At 54.8% G+C, this 17,415-nt stretch overlaps 1 protein-coding gene across 1 annotated transcript in view; it reads left to right on the top strand.

The window, feature by feature from the left end:
• The window catches only part of ADAM12 (ADAM metallopeptidase domain 12), a gene marked incomplete at its 5' end in the record, with an annotated part of 275,701 nt that overhangs the window by 176,854 nt on the left and 81,432 nt on the right, over window positions 1–17,415 (top strand). Inside the window, 2 exon segments of the mRNA XM_054581238.1 lie at window positions 3,107–3,183; window positions 13,260–13,446. Coding sequence (XP_054437213.1) covers window positions 3,107–3,183; window positions 13,260–13,446 — 264 coding nt within the window.

The following is a 17,415-nucleotide window of genomic DNA, read 5'->3' as shown; positions in this document are numbered from 1 at the left end:
GGGGGAGGGGGGAGGAGAGGGAGGGAAAAGGAGGGGGAGAAGGAGAAGAAGAAGGAGGAGAAGGAGAAGGAGGAGGAGGAGGAGGAGGAGGAGGAGGAGAGGCAGAAGAAGACAACCAAAAGAAAACCTGCTCTCAGCAAGGTTGCCATGAAAAATTGGGGAAAGAATTAGGCTTTTAATAAATGGTTCTGGGGAGCCCTGAATATCGACAGGCAGAAGAAGGACACTGGACTCCTACTTCAAGCCACAAATTTATTCAAAGTGGACTAAAGATCTAAATGTAAGAACTAAACCTGTAAAACTCTTACAGGAAAACTCGGGTGTAAATCTTCATTGTCTTACATTAGGTAGTGGTTTCTGAGATAAATACCTAAAGTGTGAGCAACCAAAGGAAACTAATAGATTGCTTGGACCTTGTCAATATGATCAACTTTTGTGCTTCAAAATACATAATCAAGAAAGTGAAAAGACAACCTGCAAAATGAGAGGAAATATTTGCAAATCATATTTCAGATTAAAGGCCTAATATCCAGAGTACATAAAGAACTTTTCCAACTCAACAATGAAAAGACAATAACTCAATTAAACAATAGGCAAAGGATTGGAATAAACGTTTCTCCAAAGACAATATACGGATGGCCAATAAGCACGTGAAAAGATGCTCAACGTCATTGGTCACGAGGAAAATGGAAACCGAAACCACGGGGAGGTACTGCCTCGCAGCAGGACGGGAACGGTGGCAGGGAGAGACGGCGGGTGCGGGTGAGGGTGCGGGGAACCGGGGGCCCCCGTGCGTTCCCGGCGACCAGATGAGAGGTGCTTCAGAATTACACGTACAAGTACCATGGGGCCCAGCAAACCCACCCACACGTGTAGAACCGCTTGCCCACTCACAGCGTAGACCCAGGAGAACGGCAAACACGTGTCCGCACAAAAACCTGTCCACGGATGCTCATGGAAGCGCCATTACAACAGCCGAACAGTAGAAACAGCCCAGTCCTCCTTGTGTGATGAGCGGCCAAACGAAACCTGGTGGACCCAGACCGCACAGCTTCATCCCGAGACAAGAAGGGACGGGGTACCGACAGCGGCCACGGCATGAGCGGGCCTTGGCCGCAGGGTGCTCGGGGCACGAGGCCGGCCCAGGGGGCCACGGGCCGTGCGACTCCACAGCGTGAGGTGGGGTGAGTGGAGCAGGCCAGTCCCCGGGCGCGGGAGGTGGATTCGTGGTGGCCCGGGGCTGGGGGAGGGGCAACGGGAAGAGCTCGTGGTGTCTTCATTAGGCTGACTGGCTAAGGCCTCTTTCTGGAGTGATGAAAATGTTTTGGAATTAGATGGTAGTGATGGCTGTACAACGTTGTGAATGTATTAAAACCGTGTCCTTTTAAAGGGGAATTTTATGGCATGTGAATTTATCTTAATATAAAAGAACTTGATCTTGATATCACAGTGCAGTCCAGGCGGGGTGGTGCTGGTACCGGAGTGGACCCGTGGAGTGTGACTCCGTGGGACGGCGTGGGAGCACAACGGGAAGCCACGTACAGTGTGCACGTTCGGCGTGTGATAAGGCAGCGTTTCCAATCGCACACATGTGCACATTCAACATGTGACTGTAGCATTTCCGATCATACACAGCTGCGCATTTGACATGTGACAGGGAGCGTTTCCGATCAGTCAGGAAAGGAAGTGGTGACAATAGCCGGGTTCCGGTTTGTGGGGAAAGTTAGATTCCCACCTCACACCCCTCAAAAAACAAATTCCCGCTAGATTAAAGCGCTCACTGTAAAACTATAGAAATAGAAGGAAATAAAGAGGTACCTGCCAATGGCCTTAGGCCATACACAGCACGCATAAAGGGGAAGATAGATTTGACTGTAAAGGAACTAGAAATTATACAAAAAAATACCGTAAAGGGTCCACAAGACCATTCTCACATAATAACCCTCCAGGTATTAATATCCTGAATATCCAAAGAACTTCTGGAACCAATAAGAAAACGTCAGGATAACGAATGTCCTGCACCAGTCCCACCTCACACCTTCGGTTGTCATTCCGACGACCCCAGAGTTGTGTCCTGTCCCCCCACCCAGAGGGTGCCTTGGCTCCTCCGGCATGGAGTTGTCGGATCTCCTGGACCGCACAATCCCAGCTGGTCCTCCTTCTCAGCAGAGTCAAGGCTGTCCCTGAATTTCGGTTTTGTAGGCAGAACAGCTGAGCGGCAAGCTCTGCCTGGAAACAGCGAGTGACGGTTGTCGTGAGGGACGGCGCGCGTGCAGGGCCACAGCGGGGACGTCTGAAGCCCGTGTCCCCTTCGCTTTACCCTCAGACCGCGCAGCCCTCAGCTGCGGGGCCTGCACGCCTCTGGCGTCCAGAGGTCTTGGGTGAGGAGGGCGGCGTGTACTCGGCCACTTCCCGCCCGTCGGCCACTTAACTGGGGCTGCCCCGTAACCGTGGTTCAACAGCAAACGTGACCTTGACTGTGGAGAAGCCCGTCTGCACTAAGGAAGTGTCCCTGCTGGGGCGTCTCCTCGCAGGCACTGACGTGGTGAAGGAAGTGGGACGTCGCCGCCACGTTGCAGAGGGAGTTTGACTTAGACTTAGAGGACCTTCCCATTTTTCTTTCCTGCTGAGTTAGACTTTCGCTCTTAATTGGGCGATCCAGGGAGGTCCCCTCTCTCCCCGCTCACCTCTCCCTCTCGCCGGCTTCTCTGTTTTCAGAAGCCATCGATTCAGACCTTGCTGTAGTGCATTTCACTGTGTGCTTCACTACCCCACACGTTCTTCCCCTCCCCACGAAAGACGGTTTCCGGGAGGGTGGCTGGCAGTGCCGACGCAGGTATCCGTGTGGCTGGACTTTGTACACATTCAGCCCCAGCGCTTCCCTGAAGGGTGGCAGGGACAAGGACGGGCCTGGGTGGTTCCCCAGCCCTGGCCGTAGACCCTGGCTGGCTCACGTGGAGCTTAGCATTTAACGTCGGACTCTGTGCGTGATATTCCACGCCAGAGGGCATTCTGTAGTTAAAAACGGGTGCAGACCATCCGAGGCAGTTGGTTTATGATGAGCGGGCAAGAAAATATGACGACTGAACCGCCTCTCCTTTTCCAGGGTCACTGTTACTACCACGGGCACGTGCAAGGATCTCCCGGTTCGATGGTCAGTCTCAGCACGTGCTCCGGACTCAGGTAAGTGGCCGTGACGGTGACGGCTCCGGCCTTCAGCCCGGCCGCGCCAGACCTCCATCCCCTTCTGCTCACTCCACCGCGCTGAGCGTGAGTGACGGGGCCTCAGCTCCCCCCGGCCAGACCGGAGGCCTCGCTGACGGCTCGCGGGCGTACAGCCCACCCGGGCTCACGGTCACCCGGGCTCGCGGCCTCCTCGCGGCGCCTCCGTGTGCGCCGCTCCCTGATTGGCACTCTCAGAGTCCGCTCTCTCTCCTTCTCCTCCTTCTTCTGTGCTCCTTCCATTCTCAGGCACAGTATATTTTTATGTCATCAAAGGGTTGTGTACAGCTCCAGGCTTATGTCCTCAACAGAGGTCCCCAAAAGGCATCTTGCTGGTCTGGATTAGGTCACAGCTTCATCCCTGAAAGAACCGCTGTGGCCAGCGGTGGGGACGACACTCGGGTGTAACGCGTTCTGTGCTCGCCCGCTGGGCCAGGCTGAGGGCAACCCGCACCCGGCCCCAGGGCCTGGGATCAGGGCAGCCAGGGACACCAGTGAGCGTACCAAGAAAAACCAGAGAGCTTCCCTCAGGAAAAGGTCGGATGAGGGCCGGGACGCTCAGAAACAAACAGGCCCCCTCCAACCAGCTTCCACGCGCTCAGGAAGACGTTGTCAATGATCGAAACCGAGGCCGGGCACACACAGAGGCATCCAGGTTGGTCGGATAATTTTCAGGTGATGTTTATCAAAGTCTTGATCGGTACATAGAAAAGGGGTGTCTCCAAGGTATTCCTATAGCCCCTTTTTACAATACGCAAAACAATTTACAAACCAGCGACATCAACTGATTAGCTTCACAAGTGAAGGGGAACAGCTGGGTAGCAGATTCCCAGAGGGCGAGTCAAAGAGGACAAAGGTGGCCCCTCTGTGCTTGGCCTTGCCCCTGGGTCGGGCAAAACTCCCCACCCTTCTCCCCAGGGTGCCCCCCCTCCCAGGCTCAGGCAAGTCGCCAGGGTCCCGCTTCTTCCCGCACAGAGGGGCCCGTCTCTGACCGGACTGTGCAGCGTGTCTGAGTCTCAGCGCCCACCTTCGAATCCCAGCACCTGGAGGACATTCCTTGCGGGCACCTGGCACAGCCCGTCCCCTGGCAGAGAGGATTACCGTGATGTTCCCTTGGCCAGGATCTCAGAAAAAGAGGAGTAAGAGCTGCGGCATCCGGTGTCAACCCCCAAGACGGGGTGGGGACAGGAAGGGATGGTGCTCCTGGGAACTTAGACTTCCCGGATCTTGGCACTGTTGTTGCAAGAGCAGAGGGTGGCTCATCAGCAGGGAATTCCCCAGGGGTACGGGGCCCACTTCACAGCCTTGCAGGTGGGGTGTCGGACCGGGGAAAGCCCAGCTCCGTCCGCTGCTCACCGACAGACGAGGGGACAGAGGCCGGAAACAGAGGGGAGACGCAGCTCCTCTAGCGCGGGCCTGGCAGGTCTTCAGAAAGAAAAGAGGGATGAAAAACGGCATTAAACACAGCATGACCCGAAGATACATGCGGATGTAGGAATGTAGGGGGAAACTGGAGTGTCCTGCGGGACGCATTCATTAGAGCCCAGCCGATGACAGTTCTGCGGAGAAAAAGCAGAGAAGGGACGCCCCCCACGCTCGCTCCAGAAGGGCTTGATCCGAGACGGGCAGGCCAGGAAAACCGTCCCGGAACGGAGAGGAGCGGAGCGAGGCGAGCAGCCGTCCTTCCGCTGAAGCCTGGGGGGGCGGGGCGTCACAGCCCTGGAGCATCAAAACGGCCCATTGCCCGAGACCTGATTTTATTCATAAACACCCCGTTCCCACCGCCTCCCCACCCTCAGCTAGCGCGTGAGCTCCCGGAGAGAAGACGCTGTCCCCAGTTCTTCCTGTCCTCTTGTTCTGCCCGCTCGTCTCCTACACAGGTATCTGGTACCAGGCGTCTTGGGGGCCCCCACTGTTGAAATAAGCCAAGAGTTTTCCCATCATTTGCAGGCCTGGGGGTTCGAATGAGGCTTCACTTCCTAGGGAACCACCTGGGCTGTGACAGACATCAGCCAGGCACTCAGGTAATGGAAATGGTGTCGGAGACGCAACCTAGGTGCTGGGTGTAATGGCAGCTCCACTTTTAATGGGGTTTAGGATGCCTGAGCACAGGTGTGCACGGACTCACACAATCGCGCTGGGCACACGTGCGCACGCACACGTACACTCCCATGCACCAGCTTCCGTGGCGTGGCGAAGACACTCAGGCCATGTCTGACCATGGCCTCTGCGGCCACGAGGGCCAGGCCGGGGGTAACCAGCAGCGTGTGGCAGGGCAGCTGGCGGAGGCGCAGCCCTCTGGCCCCCTCCCGGGGCCGCAGCTCCAAGCTGCAGACTCCCGGGTCATGACGCTGTTGCCACCTTCTGAGTCAGCTGCCACCTCCAGACAGAGGCGTCTCCTGTGTTCACATGGAGCTTCGGCCTGTTCTCACGTGGCGCTCCCTGCAGCCGCGGGCCGGGGCCGCTCTCCTCGGCTGACGGACGAGGAAGTGGCCTCCCCGTCGTCCCTCGGCTACAACGGGCAAAACTCCATCTTAAACCCACATCTGGCCGACCCCTCATTCCATATGGTTCCACTAAGCCTTTTGCACAAGTTGGACCCAATTTTCTCTTCCAGCTCATCATCCTCTACCCGGAGGCTGGGTCCCCTCTGACCCCTGGCCACGTTGCCTCTGGCCAGGGTTCTGTGCTGCTATCGTCCTTCCTGTCTCTCCCCCCCCCCCCCCCCCCGTGGAGATACTCGTTCTGTCATCCTGTGCAAACATCTGGGGGAGCCAAGGTCTCCACCCTGAAGGACTCCCAAGGTCAAGTCTCAGCTCTCCCTGGCCCCGCTCTCGCACAAAGCCTGAGATGTCCAAACCCCACACTCCTCCGGGACCCCCCTGGCTCCGCTCCTGGGCTCTTTTCCGTGCCAGGCGCCGCCCTCCTGGCCCCGGGATCTGCGATCGCCCCCACCTGCCCCTGCACACGCCCCTCACCTCTTCCATCTGCCTCTTCTTAAACATTTCTCGTCACCACCCAAAACCAACCGTCACTCTCAGAGTCCTAACTTGCCTCCCACCCATGTTTCCTGCCTCCGCCCTCCCCTTCACAGCCGTCTTGCACATTCCAGAGGGTCGTGTTTCAGAAAAGCTGCTTGATCCTATCGTCCGTCCTGCCGCCGCCCCTGCACTCAAAACCACACGGCTCCCTACGGCCTGCACGCCAAAGCCTCCCCTCCACCCCCCGGACGTTTAATGATCACCTTCACACATCCCGATCACCGTCTGATGTGCCGGCGGGGCCGGGCAATGAAAATAAAGAAGGAATATGCTTCCTGGGTGTATAAAGCAGCCAGACATCTTTTTATTTTTTTAAGATTTTATTTATTTTCTTTTAGAGAGAGGGGAAGGGAGGAGAAAGAGAGAAAAAGAAACATCGATCAGTTGCCCCTCCTACATGCTCTGACCAGGGACCGAACCTGCAACCCAGGCATGCGCCGTGACCTGGAACCAAACCGAGGACCTTTAGCTTTGCAGGATGATGCCCAAGCAACTGAGCTAACATCAGTCAGGGTCAGACATCCTTTTCCTACACTGTCGTAAGGGCAGTGAAGTAGTGAGCTCAGAGCCTCAGGGGCAGCTCGGCAGAAGGGCCGGAATGCTGGCAAGTCCTGCGGGAACCTCGGCTAACCTGGACCCCAAAGGTTGTGCGTCAGTCTGGAGGTCATTGCAGCCGAGGGCTGCCCCAGGAACATGCAAGGGCTTCGGGTGGGGACGCAAAGGAACAGGACAAAGCCTGCGCCCAAAAGCAGCTAGTGTCCTGCAAGGCCAGAAGGGCGGCCACCAAGGGTTACAGAGCAAGGAACAGGTCCATTCGATAGAGGCCCTGGCGTGGAGGGGGAAGGCGGAGAGAAAAGGGAATGGCAGGTGCTGGCAGTTGGGAATTTGAAGTGTTTGTAAAAGGCAGCATTTTCGTCTGCATGAACAGTGTGTAGCTGAATGAGCAACAAGGCCGCAAGGCGGCCTGAGGCCTAAAGCCACGGTGAGGGGTGGAGGCAGAGGTGGGAGCCCCCAAGTCCCATGCCCCACCTTCCTCCGAGGCGCCGCTGCCCACCCGCCCCTGTCCTCCGGTCCACGGCGCCTGTCTCGGAGCACGTTGACCTTCCTCTTGCCTGCACGCGCTCCTCCGAGGCCACGCGCCCGGCCCCAGGCTCCCCACGTCCCCAGCCCTCCCGTCCTCCAGGTCTCCTTCAAGGCCCCTCTCCACACAGACCTCTGGTGCTTCTCTTTCTCATGTCATTCGCTAAGCCCACCCCAGCGCATGTTCTCGGTGACTGAGCAGAAGGGGCCGTCCGTCCAGGGTGGCCGAGGACCAGAGAGCAGGCTCGGGGGCCAGGTCCTGCTGGGGAGTCCCGGTGCTGCCACGGGCCAGCTGCGGGACTGTTAGCTTCCTGGGGCTGCCGTGACACACGGCCGCAAACTGGCTCCCAGCAGCGGAACGCGATCCTCTCACAGCCCTGGAGGCCAGGGGTCTGGTGCGAGGGGTCGGCAGGCCAGGCCCTTCAGGCGGCTCGGGGAGACTTTGCCTCCTGCCTCGCTGGCTCCTGGCGGCTCCTCCCAGCCTGGCGTTCTGTGTAGGGCCCCACCCCATCCCTGCCGCTGTCGTCACGGGGCCTTCGCCCTGCGTCTCTGTGTCTTCTCCCTTTTCTGCCTCCTATAAAGACACGTGCCACTGAATTAAGGGCCCACCCTCCATCCAGAATGATCTGATCTTGAGATCCTTAATCACATCTGCGTTACATTCATGGGTTCTGTCTGGGGGTGAGGACTTGGAGATATTTGGAAGGGGGACACTATTCAACGCACTGCAGTGACCTTGGACTCTTGCCATTGACTTTGGGTTCGTTAAATGGGCTTGCGGTACCTGCTTTACAGGGTTGCTGTAAATAACATTAGAGAAAATAGTACATTCAGCAGCCTGGTTCATGGGGGGAGGGGAGAGGAGTGAGTGCTGGTGTGTGCAGGGTTTCTTTTGGGGGTGATGAAAATGTTGAGGAATTAGCCCTGGCCGGGTGGCTCAGCTGGTTGGAGCGCCATCCCGTGCACCTAAAGGCTGTAGCAGGGTCCCCGCTGGGATCGTGTTCAGCAGGCAACCGATTGATGTTTTTATCTCCCATCAATGTTTCTCTCTCTCAACTCCTTCCCCCCTTCCTCCTTCTCCCTCCTCCCTTTCCTCTCTAGAATCAATAAAAAACCATATCTTCAGGTAATGATGACAAAGATAAAAATAAATAAAAGAAAATATTTGAGAACTAGATAAGGGTGATGTTCGTGCAACTCGGTGACTACACTAAAAACCGGTGGATCACATGCATTAATAGAGTGAACGTAGCGGCAAGTGCATTACTTCGCGCCGCGGCTGTTACTTTAGAAAGGGGGGTGGCTGAGGGTGTGCTCTTCAGCGGTCCCCGCTGCTGTTATCACTGTTGGTGTGTCACTGATAGCTGCGCAAAATCTTTTGTAATAGCTTAACATCTTACCCCTTCCTCCTGCCTCCAAACCTGGTTACGAGTTCCACGTGAAGTGGGGACCCTGCGTGAGACATCCTCACGTGATTCCCGGAACCTAGCCAGCGCTTTGCCCGTGGCAGGGGTACTGGGGTTTTGCTTGATGGTACGTGACCGGTTTCACGTGACATTCCCGACTGGAACTTAGCCCTGCGGTGCTCATGTGCTCACTCGCCAGCATGGCCGCGATCGCTGTGTGTCAGACATATACGAGGTGGCGAGTTGCTTTGACCTGTGAGCGCCACCAAAAACAGGCCCAAATGGAAGTCGTGCCAACTGCCTTTCTAAATTACAGTTGCAGCGCGGCATTGAGAGCAACGTCCCTTTTCCAAGAAAATGAGCGATTGAACGCGGAACTAGCCGGGACAATTCATACATTCTAACTGTTAGCTTCTGACAGGTAGTCAAAAATCCACGTGCCACGGTCTGGCTTGCCTGGCAGAAGTAACACAAATCATAATAAGAACAACGTTAAGCCGCATTATCTCCTGATGCAATTGCTTTAGAGATTAAAAACTGGGTTTTAAGGGCAGGGACGTATCTGGAGGAAATACGGGTGTCCTGGCTTTTCACTCCGAAAGCTCACAAAAGCAGCTTAAAATTTGAGAGGCTGTCTCTTCGTTTCCCTTGAAGGAAAAGCAGCAGGATTTCAAAATTTGAAGTAAGGCTGCCTGATTCCAAAGCAACCACTCTCTCTCTCCGGCCCCTTTCCTTCCGACTTTGCCTCGATCACCCTTGTCCCTGGTCTGGGCGCCACAACCCTCTTAAAACAGAGGCAGGAGAGCGTAGGGTCCCGGCCGGGGGCTCCGCTCTGCCCCGAGCCACCCGCATGCCCGTGACAGTGGGGATCAGGCCCAGAGACCCACTCCGTGAGGACCTACTGGACGGCCATGGAATGGCTGCAGCCCGAGCCTGGACCGAGTCGGGGTGCCAGAGGGGTGCCCCCGCCCCCCAGCAGCGCCCTTCTCCTCTGCTCTCCGTTCACCACGTCCAACCCCCCCCCCCGCCCCAGGACAGGGCCTCACCGCGCCCCACGCCCACGATGGCAGACCCATCCTCCTAGACCCCCCCAGAGAAGGCGCCCTCAGCCTTCCTCTTCCCAGGCTGCCCCATCTGCTCTCTAACCTCTCCTCCGCCTGCTCGACCAAGGGGAAAGGAGCCCTGCTTTCCAAGTCTGCTGGACTGAAATTCCATACTCAGAACTACTTCCAACTCCAAGTTTATAACTAAATATCTATGACATTCAACGTAAATTACATTCGCTTATCTAGCGTGGGGCCAGTGAGGGCTGTGAGAACATCAAAATTTTATATCTCCAAAACCCTGGATCCTTGAAGTCTGTGGTTTCCAGCAATCTCTAGAGCTAAATGATTAATTATACTCAAGACAGTCCAAAGCAATTATTTAATTAAGCGGTGTTACGGGCAGCCAGTTGTGCGCAGCAAAGGGACCGGCTTCACCCCAATTTCTCAACATCTGGCCTTTGGATGACTTAAAAGATAAAAGAAGATATGAGAACATTTTTATGACTAAGTAACAATTTCTAGAAATTTTCCATTAAGTAGAAAAACGTTTTCAGTAGTTTGCTTCTCGTGATTAGAACTTGGTGACATGTTTTACTCAGTGTTCACTTATTGAAATCCAAAGAAAAATAGAAAATGCTGTAATGCAAAATGAAACGTTAGTGCCATTTTCTTTTTCGGGCAGGAAAGTTGCTTTTCTAGCAGAGCCATATACTATTTTCCCCTTCAAATGTGTTTGTTTTCCACTTACCCTGGTCTATTTTTTAAAGTTCTCTTTCTTAATTTAGGCTTTCTAAACATCAACTTTAATCAACGAAAATCTTCTATGAGTCATTCTAAACTAGAAATCCAAGTTTTATTTCATAAAGAACGTTCCAAAGGGAGAGCATGCAGGCCGCCCCCGACAGACGATGACCTATGTCACGACTGCGTGATCTACGTGGAGGCACATGAAGACACTAGTTGAGGAACGAGGGGAGGCGGGGGACATGAGACAGCAGCAATATTGGTTTTCAATCCATCTGTGGGTTTTGAAATAGCCAGAAAGTCCTCAGTTACTGCAAACCCCACGGGTCCCCCCCGTCTCTCAACTGTCAAGGGCTATGAGTGTTGGTAACCCCCAGCCGGCTCCGCAGTGGGTTCTAATTATCCCGCACGTCCCGTTGCCGACTTCTCCATTAGGGCGGGAGGTTCCTGAGCAGAGTCTATTTCCACCGTCGCCGACCACACTTCATAAAAGAGGACTGGCAGAATGAGCCAGGAGAATCATAAAGCACTGCCTCGTGCGTACGTGAGCGCCAGCTGTGCTCAAAATATTCGGCTGCCTCGAACCTCTTTCATCCACCCTATCTGAGCATTGAAATCCCGCCATCCTACTCTAATTTAAGGATGAGTAAATCGTCACCTATAAACGCGTCATCCTTGAGCGCAGGATCAGTGAAGGACGGAAATACATGCGCAATAATGAAATGACATAGGAACACCTGGCCAGGTCCCTCCTTGGGAAACGAGTTCAGATTATCGGAAGGAAACAGACAGAGCACCCAACCTTTAAAACGATTTCTTAAGGGTTAAATGGTACTCCCATCTGCGAGTTGATGTCAGATAAATTGTAAGAACTAGTGCCCTCCCCCCGGGGCTCACCGACGTCATTCCTGGGCTGAATCTGCCGACCTGCCTGCGTAATAGCGCACACGTGTGGGGGGGGGGTTCTCCTGAGGACGTGTGAGAGTCGTGCCTCAAAGCAGGTTGAGCCACTGCATTAGGAGTGTCTACTTACAATCAGATGAATTTTGCATGAGAATTCTATGCATTCCTCGAGGGGAGAGAAATATGCTAAATGTAACGGAAGCCGGTCGGTGTGTGAGAGCCTTAGCGCGCAGCCAGTTTACTGCTGCCCGAATTTCCATGTCTCCGCAGGAAACCCTTTTTTCAACATCAGACAGAACCTTTTAGCTAAGGACTTGACTGTCCCGCATTGGAGAAGAGAGAAACGAAAGCCACCCTGCAGGCCGATGTCCCTGTCCCTGGAAGCCACCGGAGATAGCTCACTCCTAGGGAGCAGACGCAGCCTCGGCTCTGTCCTTCCCCAGTCATGTGCGCATAGTGGTTTGTGGCCTGGTGCCACCTTCTGCCTCTGCAACTTAGAATGTTTAGCAAATCTGTCCACTTTTTAAAAGAATGTATTCTTTTATTCCCGAACCTGAATGTTCGCTTGGGCGGTTGCCCAGGTAGCGTTATTCCCAGGAACGTATTTCCCTTATTCAGGCTGTGTCTCATCTCAGGGAGCCATGCGTGTCAACATGTGGGCCGACGTGTGAACGCAGCTCGGCGCCTCCTTGGGGTATCAGGGAGACAGGACCCGAGCCAGGCACCTGCCCTCGTCACTAACCAGGAAGGCCCCTAGCGTTTCAGTGCCGGCTGTGGCTTCCCCCACGCTAAGAGTTTTAGCTGGATGACATAGCAGCCCTGAGAAATAAGTATTATTATCCTATTTGCCAGATGAAAAAACTGAGGCTCGAAGAGGTCACGGTCACACAGCCAGTAAATAGCAGAGCTTGAACTTAAACCCAACTGTCGGACTCCGCAGGCCGCCCTCTCAGCCTCGGGGCCGGCCCAGCTCTGAGGGTGTTCACCCCTGCGGACAGCGTCCCCCGTCAGCCAGGAAGGACGGCCCGCGGGCAGAGCTCGGCCTCCCGGGAGCGTTTCCGACCCTTCATGCACCGACGCCGGTGCCTCTGCTCGCCCATCTCCCACAAATTAAATGGGTCGATACAGAAAAGCCCTAAGTTTCTGCCCAACCCTGCCTCAGAATGCTCTGACGTAGTTACGCTACATGGCCGATCAGGATGGGCAATCCAGATGTCGGAATCTTCCTTTAAAATAAAAAAAAAAAGATTTGCCTGTGAGTTGTGTCCATGAATTCGGATAACACAGCCACGCCTCGGTACTCGTCAGCCTCAGAACGCGTCAAACCCTGCACGGGTGGCGTTTGGGCGAGAAGAAAACGCTGCAGCGCTCAGCGCTCACTCAGGACTCACTGCACTCGCCAGAGCTTGTACAAGTCAGGACGCCCCCCGCGAGAGAAAGCACTTCACCAGCGATGGCACGCGTCACGAGTCCCGGAACCAGCTAACTACAAGCCCCGAGCTACCATGGTCGTTGTTTTCTAAGCAGGTGAAACATCTTTTTTCTCAGTTCTTCACTCAGCAATATGTATTTGAGAAGTAAAAATAAAAAAATACATAAAGACTAAATGTAGTCCATTTTTGTACCAGAAAGTATTTGAAACAAAAAATTTCTCAGACTCACTTTTCACAAGATTGGCATAATGAATCAATGTCCCTTCCGATTAATGCCTGAGAATATCAATAAATTGGCATTTCTCCTTCCATTCTCTGTTTCAGTCATAAACAGGAAGCGGCCCTTAAAAATGACATGTTTTCTTCTTATTTCTTTTTCCACAGGGGACTTATCATATTTGAAAATAAAACCTATGTCCTAGAACCAATGGAAAATGTAACCAGCAGACACAAGCTCTTCCCAGCAGCCACCCTGAAGGGCATCTGGGGCTCCTGCGGATTACATCGCAACACCTCCGGCCCCGCTGCGGACGGCGGATCCCCACCACCCTCCCGGCCGTGGACCAGAAGGGTAGGAGGGAAGCCCGATGTTGTGTTTCTGGGGACCTGGGGGCTCCAGCTAGGAACGCCCAGTGCTGGGACATCAGGAGACATTTTTCCGCATGGGTGCTGTGTCTGGGGGGTGGAGTCACCCAGTTTACCTGGGGGCAGCGCATGTCCCACCGGCTGAGCATAATCAAACACTGAAACCTCCACGCTTGACTTGCAAATGTCGGGCTCAGACTTACTAACCTGTGATGGGAAAAGGTGGACTCAGAAGGGGACAGAGGGACCATTGATTGCATCTTCAGTGAGAAGCCACCGTGGGCCAGACACAGGGCTGCGCCATGTAGTAAACAAAGGGACAAAGGGACAGGGCCGCAGCTCCCAGACAGCCCCCCGCTGCACACTGCGGGACGGGGGGGGACGAGAGGGGCGTTTCCTGGTGCCTGGTCTGCTTTGCGGCTGGGGTCTCCCCGCTGACCTGCGGGACGCTCCCAGGCTTTGCCACGTGCTCCCGCAGATGTGGCCCCCTGACCCGTGTCCATCCCAGGTCCTACAGGCCAGGCAGGACACTCTCAGGAAGGACGGGGTGCAGCCATTCCCCCCTCTGTCTAGAAGCCCTGAAACTAAATGAGTGCAATAGGAAATCAGCAACAATTTCCTGCTGTTCCATCTTGGCTTTCCTGGTGCTCAGTTGACAAGAAATCTAGAACTCGTAGCTGTGATGTCACTTGTACTTATACTTGGTGGAGTAGGGACATGTTCTTCAAGGTTCCAACAAGCACAGGTTGTCTTTCCTGACTCTGAGTGTTAGGTTGCCCAACGTTCAACATTTCATACATATTATTCCTTTGGTCATTCCTACTTATTTTTCTAAATGCAAACAGTAAACCTTATCCTAAACAACTTCTTCTCATCCTTAAAATTTCCCCCACAGCCGTGAGCTCCCTCACCGGCTCTCGGCGGGACCAGGCGGGACCCCCCATTTTGATTTACACCGGCCCTTTCTGCCCACGTGACCCCGACTCCCTGCATGTTAATATGCTCCCAGGATTTTCTATGGCGGAAGAAGAACCTTGTTTTCTCTTTTCCGCCCACCCCACAAAAGGGGAAGATCACTCATCAGGAGCCGTGGCCCCCTTGACAACGAAACTCAGTAGCGGAGGCGGTGTCTGAGCCCCAGAGCCTCAGAAGCACCCCCCCACCCCCCACCCCCCACCCCACCGGTGGCTTGGAGTTGCCACCCCGCTTCTCTCCCCCGCCCACCTTAGCGGGACAGATGTGAGGGCTGGAGTCACCAAGCCGGCCCCTGGTCTCAGGACAGGTTACTGCCACCCTTCAGGCATGTCCTCTGATTCCAGACCTCAGGGAGGATGTGACGCAGCCAGGGCCCTTCCGGTCCTAAACAAGGAGATGATCAAGAGGCTCTGCCTTGAGGACCATGTCAAACACGCTGTCCACAGTCTGACGTTTATAACCTGGCAGCTGAAATGACGCTCAAACGTCTTTAGCATCTCGTGAAGAAGTGCATGCGTGGGCTGTACTCGACAGCCACATTTCAAGTTGGTAACTGAGTCTACAGCCCTCTCAACTGTGATTGGCATAGAAATTTCCAGTGATTTTGATGTGAAGGGAAATGCTAAAAACCTGAATAAAATATGTGGTTTTGTTAATAACACATACTGAAGTGGAAATGAACCTTTAAATTGGACAGGGAAGGCATCCAAGACAGTTCGACTCATTCTCAATACTTCTCTCTAGCAATAGTTGTAATTGTTTTTATGGAAGAGAAAGTGTCCTTGACTTAAAGTACAATTATATCATGAACACGATACGAAAAGTAATGTTTGATGAGTGGAAGGCTGGGGAACTGGAACGATGTACCGTGCAGTCTGAGGTGGCACCTGTGGCGAACAGGAGGGCGCATGTTCCAGTTCCACGCCGCTCGCCCGCCTCCCTTGAGCTGCCTTTAGTTTCTGCTGCGAAATCAATGTAACCACAGCCGACCGATCTTGTTGACCCAATGCAACAACTGCATTGGACTTTGCCCAGCAGTTTTCTGCCCCAACGGAATGGTAACTGTTGCAAAAACTGGTTTGGAAACCGAGATTTTTCTGCAAATATTTGCATTTTTCCTCCCGGAACAGCCCAAGAAGTCCAGACTCAGGGCATGCACCGGCCGTAACAGAAGCTGAGCTATTGTGTGTCATTTTACAAGGCTTTCCCCTGGATTTTAGTGGGGGCCTGCCATCCGAGCTGCACCGTCCGATCTCTGCCCCGCGGGTCTGTAAGTGCGGCCCAAAGGGCCCCGGTCACTGAGCTCCCCGGCCACGTGTCCCTCCTCTCCCCACCAGCTCCGTGCTCCAGTGAGCAAACTCATTCTAACCTTGGCCTCGGCCAGCCGGAAGGAAGGCAGAGGCCCCGCAAATCTGCTACTGGAAAAAATCACGTAATACATCCCAGAGGCACATGTGAATTATTTTTGAATTATCCTTTCTTTAGGGATAATCTGTGCTGTTTTCCCCTCCATTAGTAAGGAAAATGATGAGTCAAATGTAAAAGCCAATGTCTTCTTTTTCTAGAAAGCGCTGTTTGCTTTGGCTACCGCGCACAAACAGCCTGGCTGTTGGGGTGACACCGTGGTGTCTCCCCAAGGGCAGCCACCATGACATGGCCCCATGCTGTGGCTTTGCGTTTCTGGACAGGCAGGCATCTTTAATAGGAGCCCCGGTACCGGTGGTGGTAGAAATAGTGCATTATCTGCAGAGCCCGGCCATGGCTGAACGTCAGGGACTGGCCAGGGCCGCTCGGAAGGATGACATCAGGCACGTGGGATCCTCCCTCTCGGAGCCCCCTCAGCCCCGTGCCTCCGCAGAGAGGCCGCTGCAAGGTCTCGCGCGGCCTGGGCCGCTCTTCAAGTTCAGGGTGGAGCACAGCCAGAAGCGCTGTTCCTTCCTTGGCCCTGGGCTCGGCATCTCTCCACGCGCGTTCAGGCTCCAAAACCTGCAGGTGCGGGTTCCTGCTGGGTCTTGAATCGATTAAAGCCCTGGATAAGTGAGCGGCAGGCCTCGCTGGTGCTGTGGGTTTTTGGACTCCAGCACTTTCCCATTAATGTTCGGCTCATCAGATTCAGCCCATTCATCCCGCTCGCTGTCTCGTTTGCCGGTTGGCTCTGTGGCCTGTCTGGCAGCCCGGCCTCAGGGGCTGCGTCCCATGCAGATCCGAGAGGGGCGCTTCGTCCCCACACAAGTCGCTGGCCAGGGTGGTGGAGAGATAGCCCTCCACGGTGGAGACCCCGGCTCAGCCTATAAACACCCACAAAGCGGCCTTGGAGTCGAGGCGTGGAGCCTCACTTGAGCCAGCAATGATCTTTCCTTGTTCGGAGAAAGATGTCCCCAACTTTTGAGTCATTTAACTCGCCGGTCATGCCTCCCATGGACACACTAGCCTGGCACCTTTGTCATTGTTCTTTTGTTGTCTGTCTGTGTCACAGTCAGCTTGACTCTGCCCATCTCCGTCATTACTGCCCCCAACCACGCTCTTGCCTGCTCGCGCCTGCTCACTCGGCTTCCCCGTCACCTCTCTGGGGTCCCTCCTCCCCACCGCAGGCAGAGGGCTCTTTCAAAACCTCACAGGCACGGGCCCCCTGTGGCGCTCGGATTATTACATTACTACTCAACCTCCCAACCACGGCCCCGCGTCCTGTCCACACCGCCAGCCGCGCCTCAGCAGCGCCCTTCGCTGGCCGTGAGACGCTAGCAGTTCCGCCCACTGTCGTGACACTCCAAGCGCCCCCCAGCCTTGGCACCTGGGCCGCTGCTGCCCCCCGACCAGAAACACGGTCCCCCCACACCCCTGCCCCTCGTCCTCAGGTCTCCGCTTAGTCCCTCCCTGCCGTTCTCCCAACCGCAGGACCCTATGTGTCGCCTTTGTTGTGCTTCTCACACGCTGGGCCTGATTTTTGTGTGTTCTTTATTGTCACCCCACCCTCATCCCA

This window comes from Pteronotus mesoamericanus, unplaced genomic scaffold, assembly GCF_021234165.1.
Source record: "Pteronotus mesoamericanus isolate MK-2021 breed Mesoamerican mustached bat unplaced genomic scaffold, CSHL_Meso_final contig_657, whole genome shotgun sequence".
Lineage (NCBI taxonomy): Eukaryota > Metazoa > Chordata > Mammalia > Chiroptera > Mormoopidae > Pteronotus > Pteronotus mesoamericanus.
This window is presented reverse-complemented; position numbering and strand designations above follow the sequence as displayed.